The 24,666-nt window shown below is 44.2% G+C and overlaps 1 protein-coding gene across 3 annotated transcripts in view; it reads right to left on the bottom strand.

The window, feature by feature from the left end:
- Window positions 1-24,666, bottom strand: part of nap1l4a (nucleosome assembly protein 1-like 4a) — a 101,586-nt gene that overhangs the window by 24,670 nt on the left and 52,250 nt on the right. For 2 of the 3 annotated variants that reach the window (XM_034176890.1, XM_034176888.1), the window contains exon 2: window positions 1,623-1,767. In XM_034176890.1, the coding sequence (XP_034032781.1) occupies window positions 1,623-1,767 (145 nt within the window). Of the gene's footprint in view, window positions 1-1,622; window positions 1,768-3,339; window positions 3,413-5,500; window positions 5,537-6,512; window positions 6,562-24,666 lie in introns of those variants that run through there. The other variant, XM_034176889.1, reaches the window with a different exon arrangement.

Raw genomic sequence — 24,666 nt, 5'->3', positions numbered from 1 at the left:
AACCAGATTGTTTAATAAAATCTTGGAAAGTGAGAGGATGCCTGAGGAGTGGAGACGAAGTGTGCTGGTTCCTATTTTCAAGAACAAGGGTGATGTGCAGAGCTGCAGTAACTACAGAGGCATAAAGCTGATCAGCCACAGCATGAAGTTATGGGAAAGAGTAGTAGAAGCTAGGCTTAGAAAACAGGTGAAGATCTGTGAGCAGCAATATGGTTTCATGCCGAGAAAGAGCACTACAGATGCAATGTTTGCTCTGAGAATACTGTTGGAAAAGTACAGAGAAGGACAGAAAGAGTTACATTGTGTGTTTGTGGACTTAGAAAAAGCTTATGATAGGGTGCCAAGAGAAGAGTTGTGGCATTGTATGAGGAAGTCTGGAGTGGCAGAGAAGTATGTTAGGATAGTGCAGGACATGTACAAGAATAGTGTGACAGCGGTGAGATGCGCAGTCGGAATGACAGACTCATTCAAGGTGGAGGTGGGATTACACCAAGGACCAGCTCTGAGTCCTTTCTTGCTTGCAGTGGTGATGGACAGGTTGACAGATGAGATCAGACAGGAGTCCCCATGGACTATGATGTTTGCAGATGACATTGTGATCTGTAGTGAGAGTAGAGAGCAAGTTGAGTCTAGTCTGGAGAAGTGAAGATATGCTTTGGAGAGAAGGGGAATGAAAGTCAGTAGAAGCAAGACTGAGTACATGTGTGTGAATGAGAGGGAGCCCAGTGGAATAGTGCAGTTACAAGGAGTAGAAGTGGTGAAAGTAGATAAGTTTAAATATTTGGGGTCAACTGTTCAAAGTAATGAGTGTGGTAGAGAGGTGAAGAAGAGAGTGCAGGAAGGGTGGAGTGGGTGGAGAAAGGTGGCAGGAGTGATTTGTGACCGAAGAATATCAGCAAGAGTGAAGGGGAAAGTTTACAAAACAGTAGTGAGACCAGCTATGTTGTATGGTTTAGAGACAGTGGCACTAACAAAAAGACAGGAGGCAGAGCTGGAGGTGGCAGAGCTGAAGATGTTGAGATTCTCTTTGGGAGTGACAAGAATGGACAAGATTAGGAATGAACATATCAGAGGGACAGCTCAGGTGGGACAGTTTGGAGACAAAGTCAGAGAGGCAAGATTGAGATGGTTTGGACATGTGCAGAGGAGGGACCCAGGGTATATAGGGAGAAGGATGCTGAGGATGGAGCCACCAGGCAGGAGGAGAAGAGGGAGACCAAAGAGGAGGTTCATGGATGTGCTGAGAGAGAACATGCAGGTGGTTGGTGTGACAGAGGAAGATACAGAGGACAGGGTGAGATGGAAACGATTGATCTGCTGTGGCGACCCCTAACGGGAACAGCCGAAAGACAAAGACGAAGAAGACATGGCTTCAGTGGCCTCAGGTCAGGCACAGAGACTTACAGCAACATGCAGCAGAGCAGTAAACACCACATTTGCAACGTAAGTTAGATTTTTATTCCATTTTAAGGAATTCCCCAGGAAGGTTTTGACTTGCATGAGTCAATAAAGTACAGAAAATGACAATCTCCCAAGGCTGGTATCATAGGCTAAACAGAACTTCTATTGGGGGAAAAAAAACAAACAAAAACAACAACAACAAAAAAACCAACTTCTTGTACCTGGTCAAACAACGGCTGATAGAGGGCAGCATATTTCCTCTCGAGCTCATGGACCTCTTCATAAAACTGAGCCTCAATATTGGCATACTGCACCTGTAGCCGTTTCAAGGCGTGAACTCTCCTCTTCACTGCTTTAGGAAGCATACTGCAAGAGAACATTTCACATGAAAGATTTAGAAAATTGGAATAAAAGTTATCAAAGAAAATTACTGTCCCAGAATGCACTCAGTGTACAGTAGGTGCTATGCAAATGTTGTCTGAGACATGCCTGGACATGTTTAGTCAGGACTGATGCCGACAGACAGGCTATAAAAGCTGCTCCAATTCATAGACTTTGGACATGATGCATTCTTCATGCAAAAGCATAGTGAGTACACTTCAAAATAGGATTTAGCTGAACTAAAAATGTCAGCATCATGTGAGCCAATGTGATTAAAATTCATTTTAAACCATTCTCAAAAATTCTGTGTGAAGCAGAAAAGCTGTCCATCATAATGTATATGCCTTATTTTCTAGGAAGCAAGCTTTTATAAAAGCTTGTTGTCCAGTGTATTTAGCTGTACACTCCAACACACTACACATGTTCACATAGCTACATTTTATTCATGATCATCATTTACTTTTACATCAAGATGTCCAGCAAACTGGCATTTTTGCTGACAAAACTACTGAATAAAAATAAATACGCCATACTAAACCAAGAGCTGACTTCCAGGAAATAAGGGGATGCCCACAGTGTACAGGCACGGACGAGTACGTGTCACTTCCAGTTAGTAACCGCATCTATATGATTGCGGCTGAATATGGGCAGAGTTGGTCTGCAAGTGTTTTGTTGCATTTTTGGCATATACCATCATTGGCCCCGACTACAGACACTGCTTAATATAGCCTCTGAACATCTGCCGACCTTCAACACTGGGGCTACTGAGTATTGTCCAAGCATGTGATCAGCATTACTGGATGTTCATTTGGCCTGCTGGTACAGCAATGGACAACCAATCCAACACAATGGCCCCATATCGAGTTCAAGCTCATTAGATGACTATATAATTGTGAATCACAAGACTATTCAAATAATACCACAGTATAGTATTACAAGCTGGAGGACACAATTTCCGTAGCTATGTAACAGCATGCATAGATCATCAGCAACATTATTATTGACAAAACATATGCACACAAATAACTCCAAAAACAACTAGTGACAAGACACGGCAAACGCGTTCAACACAGAATGGAACAGGTAATTCAACAATGTTACCCAAAGTATAACATAAATAAAGTCTGGATTATATCTTCACAACAAAATGCTGTTTTACAACCAAATTACAAGTGCTCTCTTAACAACATGTTAGTACCTCGGACATTCATTTTAATACGCAACCAGCGATTATAACAAAAATGTTTATAACCCTAACCCTACAGTGTGTGTGTGTGTGTATATATATATATATATATATACACACACACACACACACACACACACACACACACACACACACACACACACACACACACACACACACACACACACACACACACACACACACACACACACACACACACAGAAAATGTAGTGTACCTAGCATGTCCTATTTGGTGTTATGCAAACTGGAATCGTTAATGCCTGAGAGTAACATGTTATGTGAATACTTTAAAAAAAAAGAAAAAAACACTTCATGGTCATGTCATATACAATCCACATTTAACTGCTCACCTTTCCATAGTTGGGCAAGTGTCAGGTCTGTCCATTTGCACACATGGATTTGGCACCCCTTGATCTCCTTTAGCTGCCAAATCAACAGGAAGCATTAATTACGCAATCTGTTACTTCACCCTCATCAACAGATGAGTCCAGAGGTTAAGTAAGTGACACCTGTTCTCTCTCTCCCGTTTGCGGGAAACCACACACACATACATCTCTAACCACTTATCCAAGGGTGGGAGGGCTGGAGCCTATCCCAGCAGTCATAGGGTGTGAGGCAGGGTACACCCTGGACAGTACAACAGTCTGTTGCATGGCTGTATATAGAAAAACAAACATTTACACACGCCTACAGGCAATGTAAAGTTTCCAATTCACCTAACCTGCATGTCTTTAGATGTAGGGAGGAAGCTGGAGCACCCGGAGGGAACCCAGGAGAACATGCAGACTCCACATAGAAGGCCGTGGGAATCGATCCCATGACCTTCTTGCTGAAGCAACAGTGCTAACCATTAAGCAACTGTGCTGCCCCGAGAAAATATGAATAAATGATGTACAAGGACTGTTTACAGTCCAATCAAGAGCTAAGTAAATAAATTTATGAGTTCAATTTTTAAAAGCAAAACATTATTTGGGGAGGTGATGCTCTAGTAGTTAAGCACTGGGCTCGAGACCAGACGATCCTCGGTTCAAATCCCAGCCTGACCGGAAAAATCACTAAGGGCTCTTGGGTAAGGTCCTTAATCCCTTCGTTGCTCCCGGTGTGTAGTGGGCCCCTTGCATGGCAGCAGCCTCACATCGGGGTGAATGTGAGGCATTGATGTGTAAAACGCTTTGAGTGTCTGATGAAGATGGAAAAGCACTATATAAATGCAGTCCATTTACCATTATTTGACAAAATTCTCTTGTTCAATTCATAACATTCTGCACTTACAATAACAAAAATCTGATGTGGCAAGTCAGAATTCTGGGAAGATAAAAAAAAAATTATGATAGACCTAATGTTAAAAGAGAGACAGAAAAATCAATAGAACCCAAGACTACATATGGAGATGTGTAAAAAAATATAATGAATTCTTCCGTGAGCTAAGGACTAAACAAATTTAACAAAAAATAAAATACAGAGATTGTGTTGAGATTGGCAGGAGTGCTCCTCTACATATGAATGTTCACACATCCTACACTGATAACATTTTCCAGTTACATCCCCGCTGTGTGGCTACACTACAAAGAACGTGGTCAGGTGTATCACAGACCACATCGGGAAGTGGTTTATGTGGCTGGATTACAGTGTACCTTTGCGAACAGATCACCAAAGAGGAAGGTTCAAAATCAACCGTGAAACAGGGCCACAAATTATACACTAACCTATGCCTGACCAATCATCTAACTAGACAAATTTACACTAAGATCTACATTTGAAGTTTTAATTACAATATTATCAGTTATCAAGTTGTTCACCAATGAATATGGCTTTATACACCCTGCAGGGTGTATGGTTTTCTGAAGGGTGTATAAAGCCATATTCATTGGTAAAACAACTTGATAACGATTTTATCATATACCTATAAATGATAAATGTTGTATTCATTGTGAACAACTTGATAACAATTTTATCATGTTTATCGTGGGAGTTACGTTCTAAAAATAACCTGCGACAGGCGAAATCCGCGAAGAAGTCAGTGTTATTTTTTTACAACTATTATAGATGTTTTAAGGCTGTAAAGCCCCTCACTACACACGTCATACACTTTTCTCAAACAGGCATTAACATTTTCTCACTTTTCTCTCCTGTGTAAACACTCAAAGTTCAAACCTTAGTAGAAAAAAATAGAACGTTTTCCTATAAATAATTATGATGCTTTTAGAACTAAAATTTAATTTTAACGATCAACCTACGAGCTTGGACACGTAAGAAATTATTAATAGAGACTCACCAGTATTTCACAGTTCCTCTGACCGCGCCTCTTCGTCGTGGCACCGCTCCGCTGTCCGGATTGGCTGATTACTCGGGTGGTATGAAAAATATTACCCGTCCGCGAAAAGGGTGTATTGCTATTTATTCTTTAGTGTTTTATCCAATCGTATTGGCATATCATTTATAGGTATATGATAAGTTTTACTATCAATAAATTATGGTCTCACAAATCTTCACAGTTGTTAAAAACATTACCTTTTTTATCATCCATTACAGAATGTCAGCTACTTCCTATGTGGAAAAACAGATCAATGTTAGACAGGTGAACCATGGTACATGCTGATGACTAATCGGTGACAAAACTAACACAGAAAGCAACAAAATCATATGAAACAGCCAGTGCTCAATGTTGGAGAATAATTCACAAATAATGTACAGTTTCAAAAATCGATCAGTATGATCAGCTCAGGTAACAGGATGACAGGCCGAGGACTAACTAGTAAGTCCTCTATAGGCCCTAAGGCCCAGTAGTGCCAGAACATATGCCCACGTTCTGATGCGTTAAGCAGATAGGTGGTATGCCTCCCTCTGGCCTGAACGAAGGTTACGTCCCCAACCAAGGAAAATAATTATTTGCACCTGGGTTGACCGGAATAATGCAGATGAAATATTTTGCCCAACGTTACCGGGAATCGAACCCAACTCCTTTTCCTACTGAACTAGCAGCTCAAGAGATTTCAGTAAGTCAACAAATCTACAACACGGGTGTCCTTCAAGCGCAGGCCGACGACACACCAATAGTCAGCAAATCTTATTGTGCATCAATCGCCGACTGACATTTTTATATCAAAGCACATCACATGAAGCTACACGCCAACATTAGCAAGTTAGCAAAGGCGGTGCCACTGATCTGACAGCAGCTAACAGGGCTAACTAAGCTAACAGGCAGCTAGCGAGAAATGTCCCAAAGTTAATCCTCAACAAATAACGGAACATGAGACATGGGATAAATAATGTCATCGCAAAACTGACATGGAACATGGTGATTATTCCATCGGTGTAGCTAAAACAGCTTCTCAACACAACAGCTGCGTTCACAAGCTAACGCCAGCTAACTCATAGAATGGTATAAGCGCCAGATTCAAAGAAACGTGTTTCCGAGACTGTTCATCACTCGTCGTCTGTGAAAACTGAACCATAATTAATAACTTACTATGAACAGCGATGATCAAATCTTATTGCTGACAAACTATTTAATCGGTCTTACCTCGAACCGAACAATCGCTAAGTTCACGCGTTTTCAGTCAACGCACGCGAAGCAGCATCAAGATTTCTCATTGGACATTTGAGTAAGAAGGGCGTGGCGGTGCGTTCAGTGACTGCATCTCAAATACGATTTTTTTTTTATCTTACTAAACAACCTGGGCTTGGCTGCAGTGAAGTCATCTACCGGCAGGCCTGGGCTCTGGCTGTGCTTGTTCAGCTACTATCCAGCGGCGGCGTTACATCGGGGACGAGGCCCCCCGCGTTCGGTCGGTGTAGTTATTGCCCGTAAGGTACAACCTTTTTCTTAACTGTTCAGTATGCCAAAAAAAAAAGAAAAAAAAAAAGAAAGAAAAAGCCATAAACAGTGAAGATCTGAATGAGATCAAACTCTCCTTGAATTTCATGTCAGAGGAACTCAGTGGAGTGGTGAAAAAGCAAACTGAACTGCTTTGTTAATTGAAGGAGGTTCGTGATCTCAAAAAAAAAAAAAAAATCTTGTGGAAAAAGACAACAAAATTAGATCATTGGAAAATTGTGTTGATGATCTTGAGCAACAAATGAGGATGGAGGAAGTAATTGTTTCAGGACTGAACATTAAGCATCGGACATATAGTGCAGCAGATAAGAGAATATTTAGAGCAGAATCCTGCAAATGGCGATAAAACCATCAAATTCGGCAGAAATACTCCTTAGACGTTCCTCTTTTGAAAAAAAAAAAACATTGGCCACTTGAATTTTCAGTCAGCGTAGAGGTCAATTGAAGAATTACACAGGGATCAAAATTAAAAGATCCGCCAATCATATGTAAAGCTACACCACATTATTTCCCTGATCATAAAGATTCAAAAAAGGTATAGTTTGGACTATCTGTGACTGAATTCTATGGAGTTATGGGACAAAAACAGCAAGAATGGTGACAAAGGTCAGTGTCGGTTTGTACAGGGGTCAAAAGTTAAAGTTGCTCCAATTTTGGTAAAAAGTGATGCATATTATTAGTTGATTTAACAGGATTTTAAAAAGGAATAGTTTGGACCATGTATCATGCTTAGTTATCAAATTACGGGGTAAAATATGTCACATGTCATAGAATCCAATGGACGTTGACCTTGTTTGACCTTTACTTTGGAGACCAAGCATTTAACACTGTTAAAACTACTCCATTTATTCATCCTATTAGCTCAACCAATAATTTGCATCACCTTTTACCAACATTGGAGTAACTTTAACTTTTGATCTCTGTATAAACTGAAAGTGACCTTTGTCACTGTTTTTGCTGTTTTTATCCCATAACTTCATAGAATTCAGTCACAGATAGTCCAAACTATACCTTTTTGGAATCTTTATATGATCAAGCAAATAATGTGGTATAGTTTTCAATATGATTGGAGCATCTTTTAATTTTCACCACTGTGTAATTCTTCAATTGACCCCTACCTGACCACCGATTGAAAATTCAAGTGGACAATTGTTTTGTTTTTTTTTCAAAAGAGGAGTGTCTAAGGAGTATTTCTGCCATATTTGATGCTTTTATCACCATTTGCATGATTGTTTCAGTTATCTGCTGCACTAATATGCTGCTGTGGGCAGCGGTGCCGGTGATGTAGAGGACATGCAAGAAGAGACTCACTCCCTGGAGCAACAGGTTGTTCAGTTTTTTCCTCCAAGGACATCCACATTAATAGTACTGATATTGCTGATTGCCATTCAGTTTCAAGAAAAGACAAAAAGTCAAAATCGGTTATTATCATCTGGTTTGTGAACAGAAAGTTTAAGAATGAATTGTTAAGGCAAACAAAAAAGCTGAAAGGAACCAAGGTGTATGTGAATGAACATTTGACAAAGAAAAATGTGGAGATTGTAGGACAAGCCACAGTCCTTCATAAGCAGGAAAAATACAAGCGACATGGATCAGGAAGTGTAAAGTGTGGATCAAATTAAATGGAACTCCGGAGGAAGCGAAAGTCATAATGATAAGAGTTTGTGGATTTCGATAATTTTAAATGATTGCTTGTTAAGGAGGAAAATGTTCCTTATTGTTTCACTATTGCTTATCTGGTGGGATTTTTGTTATGATTTTTGTTTTGTTTTCCTTTTGTTATGAGACAACTTTTGAGAAAATCTATATCAAGTACAGCTTTATATGAAACAGTTATACCTTATTTAGCCACATTTTTGGTTTGTCGATTACAACCCTTTTATGATGTCAATTGATTCTTTTCAATTTACCTCTGCACAGGAGCTTGAACTAAAAGTTTTTGATTACTCTCAACATAAATCTCATAGCATTGAATACAATATAGACCTGGATTTATTTTTCTTAAAAATACTACTCACCACTGCAATTACTTTACAGAGGAACAATTTAAGAACTGTTCCAATGGTTCATTCTCCATTATACATTTTAATAGTAGAAGTCTTCCTACAAATTTGTCCAAAATTTAGGATTGTTTAAAAAATGTCACTAAACCTTTTTCTGTCATTGTGGTTACCAAGACATGGTTGAGGGATGCGCACATGGACATGGTCCAGCTCCAGGGTATGATCTTTTTGTTATAAATAGGATGAATAAATGGGGCGGTGGCGTGGCACTTGATGTCAGTTCAACTTGTCAGTGTGAAATTGTTAATATGTCCTTTTCTTTTGACAATGTCATGGAATGTGTCACAGTGGAGATTAAATGTGAAAAATCCAAAAACATAATTACAAGCTGCGTTTATAGCGTTCCTGGATCAAACACAAATATTTTTGTGGAAAAACTGACAGATATGTATAACACTTTTAAAATTAATAAGCTTGCGTTTATCTGTGGAGACTTTAATATAGATTTCCTCAATCCTCGTAATCAATCACATATGTTGTGTGGGCCACCCGAAGAGGAGGTACTGCTGGCCAACACCAGAGGGCGCTCTGCCTGTAGACGGGCTTCAGGCACCAGAGGACGCAGTTCGCCGCCAGGGACCCTGACAGCTGTCCTTCATCATCTCATCTAGCCATCTATAAAAGCCTGGAGAAGACACCACACCCCTGCCGAGAAATCATCTGGCGTTCTCAGGTAAACTCTCAGCCGTCTTCGTTCTGTTTCAGCTAAGCTTGTTGTTGCAACGTATTTTGCTACTAAGCTCGAGAAGCTGTACTTTGCATTCTGAGTTTGCAGACATTTCAGTACACTTGCAGCTGGTCAGGAGGAGTTGGCGTTTCCGCTCCTCAGCTGTTAAGTGAGAGTAGGATCTGCACGACTGTGAGAAGTGGGAGGTAGTGTTTTTCTCCCTTCATTATCAGAACTCTGTTGACTGTTTGCTGGGTGTGTGCACACACCCACCCTTGACTGTTCCTGCTCCCTGCCAGCAGTACCCGATCTGACAGCTGAGACGGTGGCCACCTGGTGACTCGGGACTTGGCGGCTCCGGTGTGTTCCAGATCCGTTGGCGGTGGAAATCGTGTGGTCCTGACTCTTATCTGGACAGGCGTCTCCTGTCCTCGAGCCTGCCCACACGACACCAACTGTACAAACTGACTGTAGTATTGAATTGTATCTGTATTCGTTGTGCACATTTCACAACATTAAAAGTGTTACTCTTTACTTCCATTGACCGTTCATTTAAGCCCCCTGTTGTGGGTTCGTGTCATTACACTTTCACACAACAGGATTTCTCGGCCAACTGTCATGGATCCTGAGGGGCGTCACCCATCGAGTGAACCACCAATGGAAACGCAGGAGGCACAGGGACCAGCAGGAGGCGTACTAGGTGAGCTGCAGCAAATTCTAACCTCCTTCACTGCTCGGTTGGACTTGGTAACCAAGCAGAACGTAATCCTCAATCGGAGGATGGAGGCTCTCACCGCTCAGGTGGAAGCGCGCGCACAGGGCGCTGCTGCGGCACCTCCTCCTGCTGCCAGAGTGCCAGATACAGATATTCCAATGGCCGTTCAACGAACCCCCCCCCCGTCCCCTGAAGCATACATAAGTCCTCCTGAGCCGTATGGAGGCTGTGTCGAGACGTGCTCTGATTTTTTAATGCAGTGTTCGCTCGTCTTTTCACAGCATCCGGTCATGTACGCATCTGACGCTAGCAAGGTGGCTTATGTGGTGAATCTGCTTCGAGGAGAGGCACGCGCCTGGGCTACGGCACTTTGGGAGCAGAACTCACAGCTCCTTACTACATACACTGGGTTTGTGCGGGAGTTCAAACAAGTCTTTGATCATCCTAACAGAGGCGAGACCACTTCGAACGTGCTGCTGTCGATGAGACAGGGGCATCGGAGCGCAGCCGAATATGCAGTCGACTTCCGCATCGCGGCAGCGAGGTCCGGCTGGAATAACGTTGCGCTCCGCGCCGCCTTCGTAAGCGGACTGTCTCCGGTCCTGAAGGAGCATTTGCTGGCGAAGGAAGAACCGCGGGATTTAGATGGGCTTATTGATCTCGTTATACGGCTTGACAACCGACTAGAAGAGCATCACCGGGAGCGAGACGAAGGGCGTGGCCGGGCACGAGCCGTCCCTCTTCCTTCCGGGTCCGAACGGATGTCGTCGTCCCCCCGCTCCACTGCCAGAGCTCTCCGTGAGGCGACAGCTCCCCCTGCTGACGAAGCTATGGACACGAGCAGGGCTAAAGTAAAATTAGAAGACAGACAAAGGAGGCTGGCCCGTGGGGAGTGTTTTTTCTGCGGCTCGAGTGAGCACATACAGAGAAATTGCCCCAAACGGTCAAACTACAACGCCCACCCTTAGAGACTGGGCTAAGGGTGGGCCATAACACTCACGATGGGAAATCCCGCAAATCCGCACGAATCCCAGTTACGATCCTAAGTGGGGATTTAACCCTTCATGCCCCAGCACTGGTGGACACGGGGTCGGAGGGGAATCTGCTGGATAGCAGATGGGCAAAGGAGGTTGGGCTCCCTCTAGTGGCCTTACCGTCACCATTGTCAGTGCGGGCACTAGATGGCATCCTTCTCCCTGACACGACACCCGGACCCCGGAGATGGACCTAAAGACCGGCTGTACGTCCCACCAGAGGCCAGGGCTGCGGTCTTGGACTTCTGTCACGGTTCGAAGCTCTCCTGTCACCCAGGGGTGCGTAGAACCATGGCAGTGGTCTGGCAGCGCTTCTGGTGGGCATCGATGGAGACCGACGTCCGGGAATACGTCCAGGCCTGCACCACCTGTGCCAGGGGCAAGGCTGATCATAAGAAGGCCCAAGGACTCCTCCAGCCGCTGCCGGTGCCTCGTCGCCCCTGGTCCCACATAGGCCTGGACTTCGTCACGGGTCTCCCTGCGTCCCAGGGCATGATGACCATCCTGACGATAGTGGACCGGTTCTCCAAGGCGGCCCACTTCGTGGCCCTCCCGAAGCTCCCGACGGCCCAGGAGACTGCAGACCTCCTGGTCCACCATGTCGTGCGTCTGCATGGTATCTCTACGAACGTAGTAACGGATCATGGTCCCCAGTTTTCCTCGCAAGTCTGGAGGAGTTTCTGTAGGGAACTGGGGGCCACCGTGAGCCTCTCGTCTGGGTACCACCCTCAAACCAATGGACAGGCAGAGCGGACGAACCAAGACCTGGAGCAAACTCTGCGGTGTGTCACCTCCGCACACCCGACGGACTGGAGTCAACACCTGGCCTGGATCGAGTACACCCACAACAGTCAGGTCTCGTCTGCCACCGGCCTCTCCCCCTTTGAGGCATGTTTGGGGTACCAGCCCCCATTGTTTCCAGCCGTGGGGGGAGAGGTTGAGGTCCCCTCGGTCCAGGCCCACCTCAGGAGATGCCATCGGGTATGGCGCACTGTCTGCTCTGCCCTTCTGACTGCCCGGACGAGGGCTAAGGACCATGCAGACCGCCGGCGTTCCCCGGCCCCTGCATACCAGCCCGGGCAGGAGGTTTGGCTGTCAACTAAGGACATCCCTCTGCAGGTGGACTCCCATAAACTAAAGGACAGATACATCGGACCTTTTTCTATCATCAAAGTCCTCAGTCCTGCCGCAGTGAAGCTGGCAACCGCAGCTTCACTGCGGATTCATCCAGTCTTTCACGTGTCCCGGATCAAACCGTATCACACCTCCACCCTCTGCACTCCCGGACCAGCGCCGCCTCCTGCCCGGATCATCGATGGTGAGCCTGCGTGGACCGTCCGCAGGCTTCTGGACGTCCGTCGACGGGGCCGGGGGTTCCAGTATCTGGTGGACTGGGAGGAGTACGGACCCGAAGAACGCTCCTGGGTGAAACGGAGCTTCATTCTGGGCCCGGCTCTCCTGACCGACTTCTACGCCCGACACCCCGACAAGCCTGGTCGGGCGCCAGGAGGCGCCCGTTGAGGGGGGGGGTCCTGTTGTGTGGGCCGCCCGAAGAGGAGGTACTGCTGGCCAACACCAGAGGGCGCTCTGCCTGTAGACGGGCTTCAGGCACCAGAGGGCGCAGTTCGCCACCAGGGACCCTGACAGCTGTCCTTCATCATCTCATCTAGCCATCCATAAAAGCCTGGAGAAGACACCACACCCCTGCCGAGAAATCATCTGACGTTCTCAGGTAAACTCTCAGCCGTCTTCGTTCTCTTTCAGCTAAGCTTGTTGCAACGTATTTTGCTACTAAGCTCGAGAAGCTGTACTTTGCATTCTGAGTTTGCAGACATTTCAGTACACTTGCAGCTGGTCAGGAGGAGTTGGCGTTTCCGCTCCTCAGCTGTTAAGTGAGAGTAGGATCTGCACGACTGTGAGAAGTGGGAGGTGGTGTTTTTCTCCCTTCATTATCAGAACTCTGCTGACTGTTTGCTGGGTGTGTGCACCCACCCACCCTTGACTGTTTCTGCTCCCTGCCAGCAGTACCCGATCTGACAGCTGAGACAGTGGCCACCTGGTGACTCGGGACTTGGCGGCTCCGGTGTGTTCCAGATCCGTTGGCGGTGGAAATCGTGTGGGTCCCGACTCTTATCTGGACAGGCGTCTCCTATCCTCGAGCCTGCCCACACGACACCAACTGTACAAATTGACTGTAGTATTGAATTGTATCTGTATTCGTTGTGCACATTTCACAACATTAAAAGTGTTACTCTTTACTTCCATTGACCGTTCATTTACGCCCCCTGTTGTGGGTCCGTGTCATTACACTTTCACACAACAACATATAGATTAATTTATTAATTCTGTATTTTATATGGGATTGTATCCTGTACTCACCCAACTAGGATAACTAGGAATACATCATCACTTATTGACAAACATTACCGTGGGAAATATAATGGGCAGACTTCTCATTAGTGATATCAGTGACCATCTGCCTGTTTTTGTTGCTTTCAATTCATTGGACGATAAAATTGACCATATTAACATTACAAAATCACAAGGAAAATAGCAAAGGAAACTATGGAAAATCTTAGAACAGATTTAATACAGCAAAAGGTCTTAATCCCCCACTGCTCCTGGTGTGTAGTGAGTGCCTTGTATGGAAGCACCCTCACATGGGGGTGAAGGTGAGGGATTATTGTAAAGCACTTTGAGCGTCTGATGCAGATGGAAAAGCGCTATATAAATGCAGTCCATTTACCATTTTACCATATATTTAACATATATCTGTAATTTGTCATAAATGACTGGCACATTTCCTTTCAAAATGAAAATAGGTAAAGTGATACCATTGTTCAAATCTGGTGAGAAGCATGTTTTTTGAAATTATAGTCCAATCTCCCTCTTACCTCAATTTTCTAAAATTTTGGAAAAGGTATTTGGAATGAGGTTAAATGATTTTTTTAACTAAACATATCCTTAGCGAGCAGCAATACAGTTTTAGAAAGAATCGCACTACTTCACTGGCTGTAATGGATTTCATCAAACAAATTTCCAACGCAATTGTAAATAAGCAATATACTGTCAGGGTTTTTTTTTTATTTACAGAAAGCATTTGATACTATAGATCATACCTTGCTACTGGACAAATTACATAAGTATGGTATCAGGGGATTGGCACATGACTGGATAGTGAGCTACTTATACAACAAATTCCAAGTTCTTGAAGATTACTTGTGGGGTGTCCCAGGGTTCAGTCCTTGGGCCATTGTTGTTTCTTTTGTATATTAATGATATATGTTTGGTTTCCAAGTATGTAAGTTGTATTTTATTTACGCATGATACAACTGTGTTTTGTAGTGGGGATCATTTGGGACAGCTCCTGGACAAGATGGAGAACTAATTAAATAAATTTAAACAATGGTTCGATTTAAGGGTGATTCTTAGACTATGGGCACTTTTATGTCCCTTGATCATATTTTATGAAAAAAAGAAAAAAGGGGAAATTTCACACTTTTATAGTTATCTTTACAATGAAAGTGTTTTAAGAAATTTGTCCTAGTAGTCTATGATGACTTTTTCACCTTTTTTTCAGCATCATTATATGCAAATATTGCCGTTTTGTGCTTGTCCCACACCCAGACTTATGATCTTCAATAATAAAAATGAATAGTAAACAAACGTTTTTTTTCTAATGTTTTAAAATATCTGAATAAAATATCAGTAAAATAATCAAAACATAATTGGGGTATTCAATGTCATACAACTGTTGTGATTTTTTTAAACGAAATGTAGTTGTCCCACACTATTGCCGTAATTTCCACCACAACAATAATGTCCCTTTAAAAAGTTTGTATGAAAGATTGTGTGGGTAGTTTCTATGGAGATAAACAGTAACATCAGAGCACATGTATATAGCGCCAAATCACAACAAACAGTTGCCCCAAGGCGCTTTATATTGTAAGGCAATGGTGTGGTGGAAATTACATTTACAAGGCCAATAGTGCCCGTAGTTAAAGAATCACCCTTAAATAAATTATCACTCCATTATGGGAAAAATAAGTGCATCATATTTGGGAATAAGTCCAGGAACCTAAGCAAAAATCTTAGGTTCGGCATGACCAAAAATCTGGTCATGCCGAAACTGAAATTGTAGTAGATACAAAATTTCTTGGTGTTTATATTGATGATAGATTAAGCTGGAAAACACATATTAACTATGTTAAATCTAAAATGTCAAAAGCCATTGCAATTCTGCATAAAGCACAAGACTTCCTCTCTCAACATGCATTAACCATTTTATATCATGCATTACTTGTTCCATATATGACATACTGTGTTGAGTTTTGGGGAAATACATATAGAACTAATACTAAACCAGTTTTCTGTTGCAAAATAAAGCTATACGAATTATCAGCAATAAACAATATCGTGAGCCAACAAATCCATTATTTGCTTGACTACAAATTTTAAAATTCTTTGACTTGGTTGATTATACGAGTATTACAATACAAATTATTGTAATACTATTGTAATAATAATAGTATTATTGTATAAAGTCAAAAATAAGCTTTTGCCTCTACATGTCCAGGATCTGTTTAAAATTAGGGATTCCAGCTACATTATTATTTGAGAAATTGAAAAGCCATCAGGGGTGTTAATATTTGGAATAATTGTCCTGATAATATTAAAATACTTGGTAAATTGGTTGGTTTTAAAAGGCTTTACAAAAAGAATATATTTACCTGTTATAGTTTGAAGGATTAGGTTTTCCATTTTTGTCATTTTTCACTATTACTTGTTTGGCTGTGTTTTGAAATTTCAGTGATTGATTAAGTTAAATTGTTCATGCATTTTCTTTTTCTCTTTTTTGTATGGTTGTCATGAGTATAGCGGAAGAAAATGGATGGATGGATATATACATTATTTTTTATGGTATAAGGGGAGGGTGTTTATAAGCCTTGCTGCTGCCTTCACCCTTTCGGCCACACGGGTTCTCTGTACATTGTTCCTTTTATGTTTTGTTATTGTCTTTGTTGTTCATCTGTGTGCCAGATAAATTAATTCATTCCTTCTATTTAACAAAAACAAACAAACAAAAAAGCCCACAAACAAAATAAACAAACTCTGATAACAGCAATGTTTTAAAATTGTTACTCCATGGTATAAAAGATCAAATGCATAGTCAAGTATTTTAAGCTATTTCTTTATTAAAGACATCTTGCAATGCACATAATGTGCTTCACCATTCCTGATGTTATCACTTCATGATGTCATTTTAAGCCGAAGAGACATTTGTACCAACAAAAACTCCCCCCCCCCAAAAAATACATCCTTGTTTGTTAATTTGGAAGATAACTACAGTATTCATTCATTTTCTATACCCGCATCACACCAGTAGACTAAGAAACTAGAATATTAGGTGTTTTAGGAAGTAGTATTTTTTTAATATCAAATTTAAAATCAAGTTAAATAGTGAGAGTTTTATAATCCTTTGAGCTGTTGTTGAAAGAGTCAGCTTCAAACTGAAACTTTCCTGGACAGAATCATTTCATACACTTTCATATGCACTTTTAAGATGGCATTTGTTTGCTCCCTTGTCTCTGACTGCCACTGTGGATATATGAACTCTGGCGTGATTTGCGTTTTGTAATGTGACCGTGCCATTTAACATGATCTCTGTTCTTGGAGCCAGTGTGACATCACAGGCAGGTGGTCTTTGTGGGTCCAATAATAACACATAACAACTGGACATAGTGAAAATGGTGATTTAGATCTGTATCCTGGTTTTCTATATTTGGCTGGATGATTAGCTCCATCATCTCTGTCTAGCATGTTTGATGTGATTTGTTTGTTTTTGATGTTGATTTGGCTGTTTTATTTTTGATTTTTTATTGGTAGTATGGCCAGGGCAGATGCTCACCTTTCTGAGACTGGTCTGCTTGAGGTTTCTCCCCACTATGCATATACACTGCTAAAAAAAAATTAAAGGAACACTCAAACACATCAGCTCTTAATAGAGGGGAAAAATCATGCTGGATATATCTTTCCTGATATGGGCTCGGTAATGTGTTAGGAACAAAAACATGTCACATCAATTGATGGTAATTGTCAACCTACAGAGGGCTGAATTCAAAGACATCTGGAAAATCAAAGCGAAAAAAAAAAGCCCAAGAAGCAGCAGGATGTCAATTTTGCTAAAATTTTATTGCAGCAACTCAAAATGGTACTCAGTAGTGCTTGTATGCATACGCAACAACGTCGGGTCATACTCCTAATGAGGTGATGGGTGCTGTCCTGGGTGACCTCCTCTCAGATTTGAACCAGGGCATCATTAAGTTCCTGGACAGTCTAAGGTGCAGCCTGGCGGTGTCGGATGGACTGAAACATAATGTCCCAGAGGTGTTCAAATGGGTTTTGGTCAAGCAAGGGTGGGGGCCAGTCAGTGGTATCAATTCTTTCATCCTCCACTCCAGCAACTGCATGCATATTCTTGCTACATGAGGCGGGGCCTCATGTAGCAAGAGTATGCAAACTTTATTCCTCCTTTTGCATTGTCATGAACCAAGAGGAATCCGGACCCACTGCACCAGTGTAGGGTCTGACAGTGGGTCCAAGGATTTAATGCTGATACCTAATAGCAGTCAGAGTGGTGTTGTCTAGCCTGTGCGTCCTTCCAGGGATATGCCTCACCAGACCTTCACTGACCCACCACCAAACTGGTCATGCCGAATGATGTTGCTGTCAGGTTCTTGGATTGTTGGGTTATTTTTGTGTTCTGTCTGTCTCTTGCTCTGTCTTTCTGCTTGGGTTTTCTCTGTCCTGCTTTTTCTTGTCTCCTTCTCTTGGCTCTTGGTGGTGGCTGTCTCTCTGTCTGGCCACATCCCGGTTCTGGGAGCTTCTCCGCACACCTGTTCTTGATTTGCAGTTAATCACCTGGGTGCTTTATAAGCCTCACAGTTTGCCTTTGTTCTTTGCCAGATCAATGTGCCTTGTACCTTCCTTCCAGCTCAGTTCCTGTATTTTTGCCTTGCTCTGTTTGCCAATGTTTTTTGACGACCTGCTTGTGTACTTCGACCACGCCTTTTTGCCTGATGCTTTTGATACTGTTGCTCTGTTTGGACTGTCTTTCTGTGTACCGACCCCAGCCTGTGAGCCATGTTCCTGCTTCCTGCATTTGCGTCCAGCCTGTCCTGCCTATCAAACCTGATAGATCAATCTGGCCAACCATTGATGCAGCAGACGCAAACCCTTTCCAGCGGGTAATATGCCACCACAGCCAGCAGTTAGCTCAACAAGATGACCAGCTTGCTGCTCTAACCTCCAGAATCAGTGAGCTGGCGAAACGGCAAGACACGTTTATGGACTCTGTGCGCACTCAGATGGAGCATTTACTTATTGCTATGAAACATCAGGCTACGACCAGCATGACTCCCGCTGCCACACCACTTCCAGGATCGTCAGCTGCCCCGTCGGCTCCCATACCAGTCCCAGAGTTCTGCAACCAACTCTCGTGACCCGAGCGTTTTTCTGGTGAGTCTGGAGATAAGCCCTTCATTACTGCAGCACTCCAGGATGTGTTTTTTCAGAGATCGAGTGACACCATCCAGAATCAGCACATTGCGGTGGACCTGCCAAAGACCTGGACAACCTCATTGCTCTGGCTGTTCGCACCGATCGCCGCCGGTCAGCCATCCTCACCGTGATCAACTGACTGACCGCCTACTTCCGGTCATCCAGGTGCCTTCCCCTGCACTTCCGTTGAGGAGCCCATGCAAGTGGGAAATGCCTGCCTCACCAACGAAGAGGTGTACCACAGTGTGGAGGGACTCTGTTTTTACTGTGGACAGTCTGGTCATATTCTCATACATTGTCCGGTCAGGAGTGCGCCGGTGTGGCCAAGAGCGCTAGTGCGGGAGAGTCAAAGCTCAGTAGTTCCCCCTTCTCAGAATGTGTTAAATTTAGAGCTAAAGTCAGATTTGCCCACCTAGGTCTGCGCACTGTTTATTGATTCTGGTGCCAATTCTAATTTAATGTTATCCGCTCTTGCCAGGTCCCTCCATCATAAGTTGTATCGACTGTCACGCCCTCTGGTGGTCCATGCAGTGGATGGTCACCAATTAGGCGTGTTCCGCACTCAATCAGTTCGTATGACCATTCCAGACAATCATTCAGAACTCATCAGTTTCCACATTTTTGACAAAATGACTCACCCGGTAATCCTGGGGCACCCCTGGTTGCAATGCCACAAACCCTGTCTAGACTGGTCTCACGGGAAGATAGAGTCCTGGGGACCTGTGTGTTATGATGTCTGTTTGACTAAGCCGGTCAGCACCTAAGGTGTAAATAAGCAGATCTAGAGGGAGTTCCTGCATGCTACCATGATCTTGCAGAAGTATTTAGCAAAGTTAAAGCCAAATTGCTTCCACCACATCGTGAGTACGATTGCGCCATTGATGTACTCCCGGGGGCTGCCCCTCCCCGGGGAAAATTGTTCTCTCTTTCAGCGCCGGAAAGCGAAGCCATGAACGCATATATACAGGAATCACTCGTGGCCGGCTTGATTCGCCCCTTGTCCTTGCCCGCCGGAGCAGGGTTTTTCTTCGTAGAGAAGAAGGACAAATCACTCCTCCTCTGTATTGATTATTGTGGTCTCAATGATGTCACGGTTAAAAACCCGTATCCTTTTCCGTTAATTTCATCCTCTTTCGAACTGTTGGAGGGAGCTAAGATTTTTACTAAGCTGGATTTATGGAACACCTACCATTCACATTCACACCGGAGGCAAATGGAAAACTGCCTTTAATACACCCACTGGCCACTATGAATATTTGGTAATGCCATTTGGACTCACCAACGCTCCGGCTGTATTTCAGAATCTCGTAAATGACGTGCTGTACGAATTTCTTAACAAGTGCATCTTCGTTTATCTTGACGATATACCTATTTACTCCCCTGATCTAGAGACTCACACTCAGCAAGTTTGTTCCTTTCTCCAGACTTTGCTACAAAATAATTTCTATGTCAAAGCAGAAAAATGTGAATTCCACTGTTCCACCGTGTCATTCTTAGAGTTTGTGATTTCTGAGGGTCAGATTCAGATAGATCCGGCTAAGGTGGCTGCGGTCTGAAAGTGGGTGGTTTCTAAATGGCGCAAGGGCATTCAGAGGTTCCTGGGTTTCGCCAACTTTTATTGCAAATTCATGTGCAATTTCAGTACAATTGCAGCTCCGTTACATAATGTAACCTCCTCACTTCGTTTGGTTGTGTGGATCCCTGAATGCAATGAAGCGTTCCAGAACCTAAAGAATCGTTTCACAATGCCCCCTGTGCTGCTCCTTTCTGACCCCGCCCGGCAGTTTGTGCTTGAAGTTGATGCATCCAATATCGGTATTGGGGCAGTGCTTTCCCAAACAAGGTCCACTGACAACAAGTTGCATCCCTGTGCTTTTCCATGTAAAAAAAACTCTCTGCTGCTGAACACAACTACGGCATTGGAGATCGCGAACTGCTGGCGGTCAAAGTGGCCTTGGAGGAGTGACGTCACTGGTTGGAGGGGGCACAGTTGCCTTTTTTGGTCTAGACTGACGATAAAAACCTGGCGTATCTCCGCACCGCTAAACATCTCAATGTGCGTCAGGCTTGGTGGGCCATCTTTTTCAGCCGGTTCAATTTTGTTTTGTCATATCGTCCAGGGTCCAAGAATGGCAAGCCTGATGCGCTTTCCCGTCTAGGTGAGTCCACCGACTCCACTCCCACTCCAGAGTCATTCTTCCCGAAACGTGTTTCGTGTCCGCTTTCACCTGGAATATCGAATCTAAAATTAGGTCAGTATTTGGGAATACTCCTGTCCCCCCAGACTGCCCCATTGCCAAGTTGTTTGCGCCAACCTCTCTTAGGGGGGGAGGTCATTCAATGGGGACATGACAGTCGCTTTTCATGCCACCAAAAGAACAATGTATATTCTCATTCAAAGGCTTTGGTGGCTAAAGATGTTTGATGTCTGATGTCAAGGAATATGTAGATGCTTGTTCCATCTGTGCTATGCATAAATCTTCTACACGTCCACCTGCAGGTGCTCTGTTACCTCTACCCATTCCTGTTCAGCCTTGGACCCATATTTCGGTGGATTTTGTGACTGGCTTGCCGCCCTCTAAGGGCAACTCTGTAATTATGATTGTAGTAGATCCATTGTCCAAAATGGTCCATTTTGTACCTTTACCTAAACTCCCGTCTGCAAAGGAAACTGCTAAAGCACTATTGATACATGTTTTTAAGCTACATGGTTTGCCTTAGGACATAGTCTCAGACTGGGGTCCCCAGTTTGTTTCACAGTTCTGGAGGGAGTTCTGCCAGCTTCTTGGGGTCACATCTAGTCTTACATCGGGTTACCACCCTCAAGCTAACACACAGACAGAACACCTTAGTCAGGAACTGGAGAAAAGCCTGCGTATTCTGTCCTCCCAGTTTCCCGCCTCCTGGTCCACTCAATTACCCTGGATTGAACTAGCTCATAATTGCTTGCCTACTGCTGCCTCTGGTTTTTCTCCGTTCCATGTTGTTTTTTGTCATCAGCCTTCTCTGTTCACCTCCACAGATCTGCGCTCACCTGTACCTTCTGCTCTGGGACTCATCATGCGGTCCAGACGGACCTGGGAGCGGGCCCGGAGGGCCCTGTTGTGGTCCTCCAAAAATTACAAGGTGGCGGCGGATCATAGATGGTCGGTGGCACCCTCTTATGTTCCGGGACAACAGGTCTGGCTATCCACACGACACCTGCCGCTTTGTGGTGTGCCTCGGAAGATGGCTCCCAGGTTCGTTGGCCTGTTCCCTGTAGCTAAAATCATTAATCCAGTCACTGTCCGTCTTCGTCTTCCAAGGTCCATGAGAGTCCATCCCACTTTCCACGTCAGCCATCTTAAACCGGTCGGTTCCAGCCCTTTGTGCCCACCTGCCGATCCCCCGCCATTCGCCCGGTGTGTGGATGGGGGGGCCCGTCTTCACTGTGCGGCGCCTCCTGGCTTCCAGGCAGTGGGGTTGTGGCTTCCTGTACTTGGTGGACTGGGAGGGTTATGGCCCCGAGGAGTGGTCCTGGATTCCCTCCTGGTTTATTTTGGACCTCGAACTTGTGCGCGAGTTTCATGCTTCTCACCTTTCGGCTCCTGGGCCGTTGGGGTCAGCGCTTGGGGGAGGGGGGTCATTGTTTTTTGACTACCTGCTTGTCTGCTTTGTCCATGCCTTTTTGCCTGATGCAGGCAGCATAACATTGTCTACGGCAGGGGTGCTCACGTTTGGTCCTTGAGAGCTACCTTCCTGATACTCTTAGTTGTCTCCCTGCTCCAACACACCTGAATCCAATGAAAGACTCGTTAGCAGGCTTTTAATGAGCCTTTCATTGGATTCAGGTGTGTTGGAGCAGGGAGACAACTAAGAATATCAGGAAGGTAGCTCTCGAGGACCGAACTTGAGCACCCCTGGTCTACGGCATCTGCAGACCCCTTCACATCTGTCACATGTGCTCAGGTTGAGCTGTTCTCATCTGTGAAAAGCACAGGACACCAGCTGCAGACCTGCTAATTCTGTTGCCTAACAGGGTGCCGGTGGAAATGGGCTATTAATATTTTCTTCATTAAAATGACCTGTTACAAGACATTTAAACCTACATTATAATGCTTGGATTTCAGGAGAAGCTAAATTTTGTCAGTTTAGTGAAATTTGGGTGGCCCTATACCTTTAAAGCTTTGACATAAATATTTTAATGTGAGCATTTTGTAGTGTGTTACAGGATCTTTTTATATCAGAACAAAATTAAAGGGGCCACATTGGGTCATATCTTTGCAAGTGAGTTTGCAATTGCTCTTGATTCAAGACAAAAATCCAGGCTTTAAATGACTTCCAGGGCACAGCTCTCAGGGGCCTTGTTTTTTTTTTTTGTCTTTTTTTTTCTATATTTTTGGTGTGCTTGTCAGTTGCATGTGTAGTTGTGCTGTGATTTGCCGTGCTTTTTTTTTCTTTTTATCATGTGATTGTTGTGTTTTGTTGTTTTTTTTGCATGTGTGTGCTTTTGCATGTTTTGGTTTTCTGAATGAAGTGTAGGTGTTAGTAATTGGGCTCCACCCTCATCAGGCCCCATAATAAATCTGGGCCTGATGGCAGGGCCCCATTGAAACCTATTCAGACCTCCTACCCTTTTGAAGTGTTCGGCATTGATTCTGTCCCTTGGTCGCCCGGAAGACAGGTATCAATACATATTGGTGATGACTGACCTATTTTCAAAGTATGCGGTTGTGGTCCCTACTCGGGACCAGTCCGCAGATACCACCGCCAGAGCGTTATACAGTAATTGGATTTTGACATTTGGCTGCCCAGAACGAATACTCTCCGTGGAGCAGCCTTTGAATCATCCTTGATGAAACAGCTTTGTCAACTGTATGGGTGCCATAAGAGTAGAATGACAGCATACCATCCCCAGGGGAATGGTGGTTGTGAATGATTTAACCAGACCCTTTTACAGTTGCTTAACTCTCTCCCGGAGACCCACAGCAGTTTTGGCCAAATAAATTGCCAGCCCTGGTGCAGGCTTATAATAACACCGTTCACAGCACGACAGGGATGACTCCTCATTATGTTGTGTTCGGTAGACACGCACGGCTACCATTGGATTGTTGTCTGGTCTGGCCCCCACCATAGATGCTCAGAGCTTAGACGGATGGGCCAGACACCACCAGCAGGCCTTGCGAGGTGTGTATAAGACTGTAAAAGAATGGACAGTTCACCATCGACATCGGGGCTAGACTAGGTACAATCGACGGGCCCCACTCTCGCCGCTGTTGCCTGGTGAACGGGTATTGGTTCGTAATTTCCGCCGGAGGACCCAGGGAAAGCTGTCCACCAAATGGTGTCCGGACCCATATGTGGTGGTCTCTCAGTTAGCAGAGGACCACCCAGTCTATTGTATTCGTCCTGAAGGTAGGGAGGGCCTAACGCGTACATACCATCGTAATAATCGCCACCCTTGCCCTTTTGATGTGTTACAGCAACCAGGTGCTGAGCCAGAGGAGAGGCCAAAACAATCTCAATTACCATCTCCCACTTTAAGGCTTCCTAGATTGACTGTGGCCCAAATGACTGCTCCTCCGCAAGAACCACCTGTGAATCATATTCCACCTGGCCCTCCAGAACAATTGCCACAAGTAAGGTGCTCTCAGCATTCAAATTTGGGCACAGTACCTCTCAGATATTGGGTATGATTGGCCGGGATAACCAATGTTAAAGGAGGGGGAGAATGTCACAGGGACCTTGTTTTTTTTTTGTTTTTTTTTACTTTTTTTCTCTATTTTTGCTGTGCTTGTTAGTTGCATGTGTAGTTGTGCAG

The sequence above is a fragment of the Thalassophryne amazonica genome, chromosome 8, assembly GCF_902500255.1.
Source record: "Thalassophryne amazonica chromosome 8, fThaAma1.1, whole genome shotgun sequence".
Lineage (NCBI taxonomy): Eukaryota > Metazoa > Chordata > Actinopteri > Batrachoidiformes > Batrachoididae > Thalassophryne > Thalassophryne amazonica.
This window is presented reverse-complemented; position numbering and strand designations above follow the sequence as displayed.